We start from the raw sequence: 12,944 nt of genomic DNA, 5'->3' as shown, positions 1-12,944 counted from the left end.
GAGGTAAACAGAAGAAAAAATAAACAATAGGGCAATATCAAACTAAAAAGTTTTTGCACAGCAAAGAAAACCATCAACAAAACAAAAATACAAATCAGCTTGTTGAATCTGAATAGTAGAAGGTATTTGTCAATAATACATTAAATAAAGGGTTAATATCCAAAATTCGTAAAGAATTCATACAACTCAACACCAAAAATATATATACAATTAAAAACTGGAGGACTTCCGGCAAGATGGAGGAATAGGTGGACGCACCGTACCTCCTCGTACAACCTAGATTAGAAAACCAATAATTTACAACAATAATTTACTATCAGAATAACACCCAGATCTGGCAGAGGATTTATCTGAATGGAAGTCGGGCAGCCAAGAAGTTGAAGTAGACGCGTTCATCCGGACTGGTAGGAGAAGACGAGCCGGCGGGCGCGGGGCTGGCTCCGGTCGGTGGCGCGAGGAGGTCAGGGGAAGGTTTGGCACGAAATCGGCGCAAAAGCCATCGGGCGCGTAAGAAGGCAGCGGTGATCCCTGAGTACGCAAGCTGTGGCTGGCAGACCCAGAGGGGCAGCGATTGTGGACCAGGGCAGAACTCGCGGTCCGGAAGCCCAGACAAGGGTCTGAGTCCAGGGGAACGGAACTACCGCCATTGTTTTCTCCCGCCCTGCTCCCACTCCTGCCCCGCCCCCACATATAACGTCACAATCTAGCAACCGGGGTGCCCAGCCCGGGTGAGCACCTAAGGCTCCACCCCCCACCGTAACAAGAGCAACCAGACCGAAAAAATAAAAAGGAGAGACAGGGGGAAAAAAAAAAACATGTTTTCAACAGAGCAGATCAGTCCCCCAGGACTCATCCTTTTGAGCGACCAAGATTTAGCCAATCTATCAGATGCGCAGTTCAAAACACTGGTGATCAGAAAGCTCACGGAACTGGTGGATTTTGGACGAAATTTAGATGAAAGAATGCAGATTACCATAAAACAGATGCAGGAAGACACGCGGAGGAGAGCCAATAGTGAAAGGAAGGAATATGAGTCTCAAAACAATACAGTGGACCAGAAGGAAGATAGAATCAACCAAGCAGGAAAGCATGATGAAATAAGAATTCAAAAAATTGAGGAAAAGATTAAGAGCATCCAAGACACCTTTAAACGTTCCAATATCCGAATTATAGGGGTACCAGAATCGGAAGGGGAAAAGCAACAGATTGAGCATGTATTTGAACAAATAATAAAGGAGAACCTCCCCAATCTGGCAAAGGGAACAGTCTTCCAAGAAATCCAAGAAGCTCAGAGAGCCCCAAAGAAGTTGGACCCAAGAAGAAACACACCAAGGCACATCATAATTACACTAGCCAAGGTAAAAACGAAGGAGAGAATCCTAGAAGCAGCAAGAGGTAAGGGGACAGTCACCTACAAAGGAGTTCCCATCAGACTGTCAGCTGATTTCTCCAAAGAGACCTTACAGGCAAGAAGGGGCTGGAAAGAAATATTCCAAGTCATGAAAGACAAGGGCCTACATCCCAGATTGCTCTATCCAGCAAAGCTCTCATTTAGAATGGAAGGGCAGATAAAGTGCTTCTCAGATAAGGTCAAGTGAAAGGAGTTCATCATCACCAAGCCCTTATTTTATGAAATGTTCAAGGGACTTATCTAAGAAAAGAAGATTAAGAAAAGACATGTATAGTAAAAGGACAGCAAACTCACAAATATCAACAACCACACCTAAAGCAAAACCAAAAGAAACTAAGTAAACAATTAGAACAGGAACAGAACCACAGAAATGGAGGGCACATGGAGGGTTAGCAGCAGGAGGGTGGGAGGAGGAGAGAGGGGGAAAAGGTATAGAGAATAAGTAGCATAGAATGTAGGTTGAAAATAGATAGGGGGAGGGCAAGAATAGTACGGGAAATGTAGAAACTAAAGAACTCATAAGTATGACACATGGACAGGAACTAAAGGGGGAAATGTGGGTGGGAGGGGGGTACAGGGTGGAGGGGAGAGAAGGGGGGAAATGGGACAGCTGTAATAGCATAATCAATAAAATATATTTTAAAAATATATATTGTTAAAAAAAAAAAACTGGACAGAGGACCTGAATAGGCGCTTCTCCAATGAGGACATACATAGACATATGAAAAGATGCTCAAAATCACTAATCATATGAAAAACAATGCAAATTAAAACCACAAGAAGATATCACTTCACTCCTGCCAGAATGACTATCATCAATAAATTAACAAATAGACTTCTGGCCAAGATGGAGGCATAGGTAGATACACTTTACCCCCTCACACAACCAAAAGAAGGACAACAATAAATTTAAAAACAAAACATAACCAAATTGCCAGAAAATCAAACTGTATGGAAGTCTGACAACCAAGGAATTAAAGAAGAAACATTCATCCAGACTGGTAGGAAGGGTGGAGATGGGCTGCCAGGGCAAAGAAGACTCGTGGCAATGCAGCAGCTGGAGGACCAGGGTGGGTCAGGTGGTGCCTTGGCAGACCGGGTAGTTTCACCTTTGTGTTCGGATAAACCAGGAGGAACAACTGGGGAGCAGGACAGACCTCGAAAGCCAGTTTCAGTGTGGGGAAATAAAGTCTCAAAACCTCTGACTGAAAACACCTGTGAGAATTGTGGTGGTGGGAGAAACTCCCAGTCTCACAGGAGATTCTTTTGGAGAGAGCCAAAGGGTCCTAGAAAGTACACAAACCCACCCACCCAGGAAACAGCACCAGAAGGACCCAATTTGCTTGTGGGTAGTGAAGGAAGTGACTGAAACCCAGCCGAGAGCTGAGCAAGTGGCATTGTTCCCTCTCAGACACCTGCCCCACATACAGCACCACAATGCAGCATGGTGGGTTGCCCCACCTTGGTGAATACCTAAGGCTTCAACACTTACTACATAATAGCTGCGCTGAGACAATAAAAATATGGCCCAAATGAAAGAACAGATCAAAGCTCCAGAAAAAGTACAACTAAGTGATGAAGAGATAGCCAACCTATCAGCTGCACAGGTCAAAACACTGGTAATCAGGATGCTTACAGGAATGGGTGAGGATGGTCACAAAATAGAGGAAAAAGCGAAGGCTATGAAAAGTAAAATAAAGGAAAACGTACAAGGAACCAAAAATAAAGGGAAGGAAACTGGGACTCAGATCAACAGTTTGAAGCAGAAGGAAGAAATAAACATTCAACCACAACAGAATGAAGAAACAAGAATTCAAAAAAATGAGGAGAGGCTTTGCAACCTCCAGGACATCTTTAAATGTTTCAAGATCTGAATCACAGGGGTGCCAGAAGAAGAGGAAAAGCAAGAAATTGAAAACTTATTTGAACAAATAATAAAGGAAAACTTCCCTAATCTGGCAAAGAAAATAGACTTCTAGGAAGTCCAGGAAGCTGAGAGAGTCCCAACTTTTTTATTGGACCCAAGGAGGAACATACCAAGGCACACCATAATTACATTATCCAAATTAAGATAAAGAGCGAATCTTAAAAGCAGCAAGAGAAAAGGAAACAGTTACCTACAAAGGAGTTCCCATAAGACTGTCTGCTGACTTCTCAAAAGAGACATTACAGGTAAGAAGGGGCTGGAAAGAAGTATTTGAAATCATGAAAGGCAAGGACCTACATCCAAGATAACTGTATTCAGCAAAGCTATCATTTAGAATGGAAGGGCAGACAAAGTGCTTCCCAGATAAGGTCAAGTTAAAGGAGTTCATCATCACCATGTCCTTATTATATGAAATGTTAAAAGGACTTATCTAAGAAAAAGAGAAGATCAAAAATACAAACAGTAAAATGACAACTCACAACTATTAACAACCAAATCTAAAAAATAAAAACAACAACAACAAAAAACTAAGCAAACAACTAGAACAGGAACGGATTCACAGAAATAGAGATCACATGGAGGGTTATCAGTGGGGATGGGGAGGGGGCACAGTGGGGGAAAATGTACAGAGAATAAGAAGCGTAAATGGCACAAAATAGACAGGGGGAGGTTAAGAATAGTATAGGAAATGGAGAAGCCAGAGAATTTATATGTACAACCCATGGACATGAACTAAGGTGAGGGGAATGATGGTGGGAGGAGGGTAAAGGGTGGAAAGGAATAAAGGGGATAAAAATTGTGACAACTAATAGCATAATCAATAAAATATATTAAAATTTACAAAAATAAAAAAATAAATTAAGAAACAATTTTGTAAGGATGTGGAGAAAGGGATTCCTCAGGTACTGTTGGTGGAAAATCAGATTGGTGCAGCACCATGAAAATAGTACGGAGGGTTCTCAGAAAATTGAAAATGGAATTGCCTTATGACCCAGCAATTTCACTTCTGGATATATATCCAAGGAAACCCAAGACTCTAATTGATAAGAATATATGCACCCCTATGTTCATTGCAGCATTATTTACAACAGTCAAGCAATGGAAGCAACCCAAATACCTTCCCATCTATAGATAAGTGAATAAAAAAGAAAAGAAGATAAAAAAAACATGTATAGTAAAATACAGCAAACTCACAACTATTAACAACCACACCTAAAACAAAACCAAAAGAAACTAAGCAAACAACCAGAACAGGAACAGAACTACAGAAAGGGAGATCACATGGAGGGTTAGCAACAGGGGAGTGGGAGGAGGAGAGAATAGGAAAAGATACAGAGAATAAGTAGCATAGATGGTAGGTAGAAAATATATAGGAGGAGGGCAAGAATAGTATGGGAAATGTAGAAGCTAAAGAACTTATGATACATGGACCTGAACTAAAGGGGGGGATTGTGGGTAGAAGAGGGTATACAGGGTGGAGGGGAGTGAAGGGGGGAAATGGGATAACTGTAATAGCATAATCAATAAAATATATTAAAAAATAAAATAAAAAACAAAATAAAATCTTACCCTTTGCAACAGCAGCAACGGACCTAGATGGTATTATGCTAAATGAAATAAGTCAGTCAGAGAAAGCAATACTATGTGGTTTCACTTATATTTGGAATCTAAAGAACAAAATCAATAAACAAACAAAATTGAAACAGAATCATAGATACAGAGAACAGACTAATGGTTGCCAGAGGGACTGGGTGAAAAAGGTGAAGGGATTAAGTACAAATTGGTAGTTAAAAAATAGTCATGGGGATGTAATGTACAGCATACAGAATATAGTCAATAACATTGTAATACTATGTATGGTACTAGAAATATTGAGGGAACACTCTGTAAAGTATATAATTACCTTACCACTATGCTGTTCACCTGAAATTAATACAAAATAATATTGAATGTAAATTGTAATTTAAAACAAAATTTAAAGTGGATTGAGCACGGGCTGGGAACCAAAGTGTCCCAGGTTCGATTCCCAGCCAGGGTACATTCCTGGGTTGCAGGCCAGAACCCCCAGCAACCGCACATTGATGTCTGTCTGTCTGTCTGTCTGTCTCTCTCTCTCCCCCTTCCCTCTCTAAAAATAAATAAATAAAATCTTTAAAAAAACCAAAAAACAAAACAACAACAACAACAACAACAACAAAACAAAATTTAAAAATTGTAATTTAATCTTAGGACTCAATTTTGCCAAATATTATTTGTTTAAAAAGCTGGATTGTGATAACGATTCAGAAAATCTTGCTGATTTATTACTAGAGTAGGAACTACCATTTGGAAAATAAATATAGAAAGCTACAAACAACACAAACTGTGAGAGAACTCAGAGAAAGAGGAAAACACCAAATTAGAAAACAGGAGTTCCAGCAGGGAGTCCCCAGGGAGATGCTGCAGGGAGACCCCAGGACAATGATAGGTAGTAGGTGAGGGCCCAGTCCAGACAGGAACACAGCTGTAGCTTCAGTGGAGGTGGCTCCAAGAAAACACAGGCAGTGATGGAACAGCAACATGGATTAAAGCTGAGTTCAGATGCCAGCTACAGGCTGAGAGTTTGGAAGGTAACAAAGACAACAAACTAAGCAAAAGACAAAAAGACTATTGTTTCCTCTAAGGAAAGCCAAAGGTATGGGGCCTGGTGGGGATGGTGGGTTGGTGAGGGGGGAATGATTCATAGCTTTTTTCAAGTCTCAACTCTGAGTAGCATATGTAGTCACATGAATATAAACACTCAAAATGACAATATGGCAAAGTGATAGCTAGGACATGTGTGTCTATGTGTGTGTGCACATGCACGTGCACTCATTCACATGTGTACACATGTTGGTTTGAGGTATGGAGTAGAAATGAGAGCTGAATCATAGATAATGCTACTGCCTAAGAAGTAGCCATATAAGCATGCTAGAGATACAGAGGCAAGTGCCAAAAGAACCACCTAAAGGGTTGGAAGTCACTGTCTTTGGGGATTAGAGGGGCCTGGGGCTTCTGATTGTCTCAACAAACTTTGTAGGTTTGATTCTACCCCAAAGGGTCAGCAAAACTTTTCTGTAAAGGGGCAGACAGTAAATATTTCATACAAGATGGACTGTATCTTTTGCAGGAAACAGTGCAAAAATGAAAATAAGAGTCAACAACAGAGATTAAACAAGTGTGGGGTCCTTCTGAGTGTCAAGTCCTGTGTAGACTACTTAGGTCACATGTCCATGAAGCTGGCCCTGATTTGAAGCAGAGAATGTTTATTCGACATTGAAACAGTGGACTGTAAAAGTGCTGGGTGCAAAGCCTGCACAGACTGTTCCAAGGACTAGAAACTCAGCCCCCACCCTGGGCCCCATGGACATTCCTGAGACATAGGCTCAGTCCTGGAGAAACTCTTTATCTGAATAGGTGGTTTTCAGCTGGGAAGAGGCGACTTCCCCCAGGTGTATTTTGAAACTTCTGGAGACATTTATGGTTGTCACAGCTGGGAGGGTGGAGGTGCTAACGGCATCTAGTGGGTGGAGACGGAGGGCGATGCTCAACACCCTCCAATGCACACAGCACAGCCCTGCACCACCACAACAGAGTCAGCAAGTCCCAACTGTCAATAGGTTCAAGGTTGAGAAATACTTACTTAAAACAAAGTTCACTCCTTGCACATCCTCTGAACTGTTTCAGAGGGTCCAGGAAGCCTGAGTCCTGGGCATGCTGGGTTGAGTCCGGCCTGCCAGGGAGTGACCGGGACTTTCCACCTAGAACTCCTGAACTGAAGTGTTGGCACCCACCCTTCCTGCCAGGAACTTTCACTCCTGACCTGCCCGAATCCCAGGTTCCAGCAGTGCCATTCTCCCTGCCATACTCCCCCTCCCTTGGCAACCTCATCCCCTTGGCACAGTACAGGCTTCTGGCCCAGAAGCCCTGGGAACATTCCTGACCTCTGCTTTGGTTTCCTCCAGCTCTTGGCAGCTTCTTGCTGGCCCTTTGAGTCCCAACCCCCCACCCCTACCTCCCCTCCAAGCCCAGCTCCCTGAGGTGTCCCATTGTTCTCACTGCCTCCTGGTTTCAGGCCTGTGCTCTCTTTGCACCCTCCTCTCCCAGTGATCCACTGAGAGGCAGGCACCAACCGAGAAATGAGTGCAGGGGTCCTCCAGTCATGTTTAGGCCTGCCCTGAGCCTCCAACTCAGCCCTGATCTGATGCCCAGTTTCAGGCAAGAGAGAGGTGGCTGACCCCCTTAGAGCTTCTAATGGGGGCTGGGTGGTCTGGATTCTCCTCTCCTCCGCTTCCCTATTCTCAGGTTGGTATTTGAGCAAGGCACACCTACCCATCCCCCACTAGTTCTGGAAAGGTGGAGAAAATTCCCACTTCCATCCCCTCCTTGGGAGCACAGGGCAAGGTTATAGGGAAGGCTGAGAGCCTCTCACAGGGAAAGGGCTGGTAGAATCTCCTGAATTATTGATGTGCTGCTGCCACCGACCCCTGGGACACTTAAGTGCCTCTTAAGCAACCAGTAAAACCCACCTCCAGCTGCCCCTGAAGTCTTCCTAGGGAAAAAGGGTGTGTTCTCTGCATCCTTGCTCTCAAAGGCCCTGAAAACAGCCAGGAATGTGACCACTGCAGGGGTGAATTTTGCAGGCCTTTGCTCCTGATCTAGAAATGGGCCTTGGCAGAGGAGCCTGAAACCCACTCAATATCCAGCCCAGAGCCAGTCTTCTCTGAGCATGATGCTGGCCAGTAGGGCTCTTCTCTGTTTGTGCCCAGGGCCCTGTGCCTCAGCAGAAATGGGTGCAGGAGATGCAGCCACAGGCCTGGGCTCCATCCTGATCCTGTGTGACCCCCAGTGATATGCATGACTCCTCTGGGTCCAGCTGCAAAAATCACAAATGCCACTTGAGCATGGGTAAGAAGTTGGTGCTGGGGGCTGAGGCCAGGCCGAATGCTGGAAGTAGCATCTTCTACACTCCTACCCATCTTGGGAGAGATAGGGCAGAGGTCGCCTGGGATTTGCAGCCCAGATGTAGTCTCAGCTCTGACCTGTCTTTTAGGAGCTATGTGACTCTGGGTGGCAAGCCCCACCGACCCCAAGCCTTACAACATGTAAAGTGGAAAGAATAGTGGTGACTGCAGTGCTGTCACAACAGTGTGGACAGGGGGCACCTTGTCTGGAGCTCAGCGTTTTTCCCCACAGACTCAGTCCTTCCTCTGAGGTGGTCACATCCTAAACTGCTACTCTCCCCACCCCCAGCAAAGCCAGGGAACATGAAAGAGCCTCTTCTCACAAGGAGTTCAATACCCCTGTTGTGGCTCATTGGTCCCTCCCTGCCTTTTGGGGACCGAGGAAGCACTCAACCACATCCCTCCTCCACCCCAGGACCTGGCTTCGGGTCCCAGGCTGTTCTGTTTGTGGGCAAAAAGGGGGTCACATACCCCTTGACAAGCTCTGGGGAGTCCTGCATGCCTTACAAGCTCAGAGGCAGGAAGTAACCACACAGGATGGTCTGAATATATAAATTCCTAACTAGAATCATGTCATGGTGTATATTCACATCCCAGGCCTGTAGCTTCCCTGACAAACGTCCATCTTAAGACAACTTTGGAATAACAGAGTCATCTCTTTTTCCAGACCCCTCGAGGGCCAATCACCCACCCCAGAGCACAAGGCCACAGAGCCCCTCATTGTTATCTTACTCCTCCAAATATCATCTCTGTGTGCTATAGATGTTGTTAACTATCCTGTACCCACTAATGTAAAAGACTATGTGTCTCTCCATTTTACTCTTTATCCAATCCCAGAGATTTGCCTTTGCTTTCTCCCACCCCCTTAATCTACCCCCAATGAATATCATGTAACTCCTTAATCTCATTTTTAAATTCTATTGTCTTCTTTTATTTATTGATTTTTAAAGATTTTATTGATTTCTAGAGTGGAAAAGAGGAAGAAAGGGAGAGAAACATCTATCAGTTGCTTCTGTCATGCTCCCAACCAGGGACCTGGCCTGCAACCCAAGCATGTGCCCTGACTGGGAATCGAACCAGCCACTTTTCAGTTTGTGGGACAACACCCAACCCACTGAGCAACATCAGTCAAGGCTATTAATTGATTTTGAGAGAGAAAGAGATAGAGAGAGAGATTTGTTGTTCCACTTACTTATGCATTAATTGGTTGATTCTTGTATGTGCCCTGATCAGAATCAAACCTGAAACCTTGGCGCATTGGGACAATGCTCTAACCAACTGAACTACTCAGTCAGGGCCTCCTTCTTTGATTCTAATGTATAAAATAAGCTGCAAAATTGCCATTCTTCAGAGCATCTTTTCAATCCATTGAGGTTTTTCTTCCTGGCTATTGTCATTACTTTGGCTCAAATAAACTCATAAAAAATATCTACCAGTTTGGAGATTTCTTACGTTGACATGTGCAACCTTCTCCTTGAAAAGTGTCTCATCTGGGTCTGTGATCAGGGCTTGCTATGGCCCCAAACTGGTGTGAGGGGCAAACGCAGGGCAGGTGGCCTGGCTCTGGCAGCCAGGGGTGGTGGGTCCACCAGGCCTGTGGCTGATGGTGTCAGCGTCATTGCTTGAGTGCAGAATGCCTATTTGACCTCTTCTTCCCCTGTTGCAGGAGGGAAGCTGGAGCAGTGTTTCTGCCTCGCCCTCCACAGGAGCATGGGAAGCAATAAGCTTGAGGAAGCTATGCAGCACTTCTTTCCTTTCTCACCAGCCCCTCCGGAGACCTTGACAACCAGGGCTTGGCTGGTGGGAACTTAAGTTTCTGGGTTATGGGAAGGAGACCCAGCAGGTCTGCTGGGACCGCTAGGAGCCCCCTGGGACTAGGGATGACATGCTGGCCTGGGAATTCCTGGGCCAAGGTACACTTGTGTGCACCATCACATGCCCTGCACACACCAGGGCCGCCCAGACAATGGCTGAGTGACCCCCACAGGGCAGCCCATGGCAGTCCAGAGGCCCACCATCCCTGCTCTAAGAGAATGCAAACCGTCCCACAGCCCAGAGGTTGGGGAGGAACAGGAGGGTCTCCTACATTCTTCCTATCCAGTTGGGCCCTTCATCCTCCCTTGCATCGAAGGGAGCAGGAGGCCCAGAGACGGGCATGGAGTGAATGGCTTTGAGGAGGAAAGGTTTGGTCCTGAAATCAGAGCCAGGTGGCTGGGTTCCCCATGGAGAGTGCCCTGTGCCTCCCAGCCCTGAGCAGAACTGGGGACAAAACAGAAATGGGGCCTCTCTAGTCCATCCTGGGGCCACTCCTCCCCACATGACAATACCTTCTCTCACTTAGGGTCAGTGCACACTTGCTTACACTTACCCTCTGCTCCTCTCTAGTCAAATCTGCTATCAGAAAAGTGTCCAACAAACACATTTACCTTGAAGAGTCAGGGCTGTGTAAGCCAATGCAATGGTGAATCTCTGACAGCCACATGGGAGACTGTGTAGGCATGAGATGGTCCTTCTTACCCTCCAAATCCATACAGATGCTCTCAATCAAGTTGGGGGGGTGGGGCGGGGGGTTGGGTGGGGCAGGAAGTGGTCGTTGAGGGGGAAAGTAAGCACATCTGAGGCCACAGCTGCCTCTGAGTACTCCAGGGGTCAGAGCATGAACTCTGGAGTCAGACTCAGATCCTGGTTTATGTTCTCCTTAGCTGTGTGACCTTGGACCAGCTGCTTAGACTCTCTGAGCCTCAGACTCTTCCTCTGTAGTGGGGGTGTTGGGAGGCTTAACCGAGATAACATTGGCAAGGTGGCTGACCAGTAAATAGCATCTGCTGTGGGCTGTGGGGTACCCTGAGGAGGGACTCATGGAACCGGTACCTTATCAGCAGAAGGATCCCTGGCCCTGGACAAACAAAATGCTGGAAAATAGTGTCCTGGTCCAGTGGCAAAACCACTACACTCATTCCCAGAGGGGCACTGAAGCAGAGCTGACTGGACACCATACTGCCTTTTTTTCTGTGGTAGAGTAGGGCACCCTTTCTGATCACTACTTGCTCTGAGAGGCAGGCTGAGTACCAATACCAGTCCCCTGGGTACTCAGATCAAAATCCTGTCCCCTGTAGCATCTGTTCTTTGTGGCTCACGGGCAAGCCACACCTTGCTTGTCTTTCAGAATTGACTTACTTCCAAGAACAGGAGCCACTTCCAGGTCAGCTGGAAACTGCTGGAACCACAGCTCCTCTGCGCCCTGTGCAGGTTGGTTGATGGCAAGAAGTGCTCCTGCTTTGCCCAATGCCCAGGCTCATTCCCTGCCACAGGTCTGACAGGGAATTTCCTGTGGTACCCAGGAACTCATTCAGCCGCACAACTGCCCAGCCTATAGATAACATTAGCCCATTTCACAGATGAGTAACTGAGATCCAGAGAACCCCAACTCTGGCAAAGCTGGGACTCAGATCCTGCCCCATGGCCTCCCCTATTGCTCAGGCCCCTCCTTACCGTCTGATGGGGTCCCTGTTGATGTCCTCAGCCTCTGCCCTCCAGACCCCAGGCTGCCTGGGGCTGTGTGGATCAGGGAACGTGGTACGGGGGCCCTGGGCCCATGCTCCCAGCAGCCCCCAGCCTAGGGCCCCCCCAAGGCTGAGCAACAGTATCAGGATCATCTTGGCAGTGGTCAGGCTCAGCGTCTTGCCAGTGATTCCAGAACTGCTTCAAGTGAGGTCTTAGAAGAAAAAGAAAGCTGGGGACAACAAAGAGAGGAAGTGGCCTAGGCCGCCCAACCGGTGCTTCTGGTCCAGCCCTCCCCCCACACACACACACACACATACACTCCCCACCCCCCACAGTGGCAGCTAACAACCCAGCCCATTCCTGTGCCCTGAGAGCACTTGGGTCACAGACCCTGGGAATTTGGGAGGCCCAAGGAAGTGGCCCCACTGAATACGTCTCCATGTGAGTGAGGAGAAGAGCACAAAGGTTGAGGTGGGGCTGTAAGAAGCAGTTAGTGAGTCATAGGGAGACTGGTCCAAATCCATGCTGGTGGCCAGGAAGTGGGGGGCACTTCATTCCTGCTCGGTGCCTGTCACTGCTGGGCTATGGGAGCCAGCAGGTGGGGAGAGTCTCAGAAGGGGAAAAGAGCTGTCTGAGGGCCACACAGTGTATCACCAGAGGCCATGGCATGGGGAAGCCTCTGGGGGCCTGTCTTAGCTCCTGCACTTCACCTCGCCACAGCCCCAGGACAGGGTCTCCACAGTGAGTGGCTGGGTAGCCTAGGCTGGCATGGGAGGTTGGCCACTCTTGCCTGACAGGCCTGTGCAGCCCTGACCCCTACCCTACCTGGATTCTGGTAGCAAAGGCTCCTCCCCTCATGCCCTAGATGTCCACAAACACAACAGCCCCAGGTCTGAGAGCACCTGGCCAGGGCCCCTCCTGTGGGTGGGTAAGGAAGTAAATGAATGAGAGGCAGTGATGGATAGACATGTTTCCAGACCTCTGTAGCCCCTCTGGGGAAGGCAGAGGGCAGGAAGGGAGAGTTAAGCCAGCAGGAGCCCAGGGGATCTGGACCCTGCTGCCAGCCTCTTCCCTCCCTCCCTCCGTCCCTCCCTCCCTCCCTCCCTCCCTCTCATCCCCA

The 12,944-nt window shown here is 47.1% G+C and overlaps 1 protein-coding gene and 1 long non-coding RNA gene across 3 annotated transcripts in view; both read right to left on the bottom strand.

Annotated features, from left to right (window-relative positions):
* Window positions 1-12,895, bottom strand: part of MMRN2 (multimerin 2) — a 33,876-nt gene extending 20,981 nt beyond the window's left edge. The window contains exons 1-2 of one of the 2 annotated variants that reach the window (XM_036026718.1): window positions 12,650-12,895; window positions 11,813-12,053 (exon numbers count right to left, since the gene is read on the bottom strand). In XM_036026718.1, coding sequence (XP_035882611.1) covers window positions 11,813-11,976 — 164 coding nt within the window. In that variant the 5' untranslated portion in view covers window positions 11,977-12,053; window positions 12,650-12,895. Of the gene's footprint in view, window positions 1-11,812 lie in introns of both variants that reach the window. The other variant, XM_028514083.2, reaches the window with a different exon arrangement.
* Window positions 9,692-11,805, bottom strand: LOC118500787. Its single transcript, XR_004903370.1, has 2 exons — window positions 11,498-11,805; window positions 9,692-10,859 (listed from the first exon to the last, which is right to left on the bottom strand). It is a non-coding gene; the product is annotated as an uncharacterized LOC118500787 (long non-coding RNA).
* Window positions 12,896-12,944: the final 49 nt, after the last annotated feature.

Source organism: Phyllostomus discolor, chromosome 5 (assembly GCF_004126475.2).
Source record: "Phyllostomus discolor isolate MPI-MPIP mPhyDis1 chromosome 5, mPhyDis1.pri.v3, whole genome shotgun sequence".
Taxonomy (NCBI): domain Eukaryota; kingdom Metazoa; phylum Chordata; class Mammalia; order Chiroptera; family Phyllostomidae; genus Phyllostomus; species Phyllostomus discolor.
This window is presented reverse-complemented; position numbering and strand designations above follow the sequence as displayed.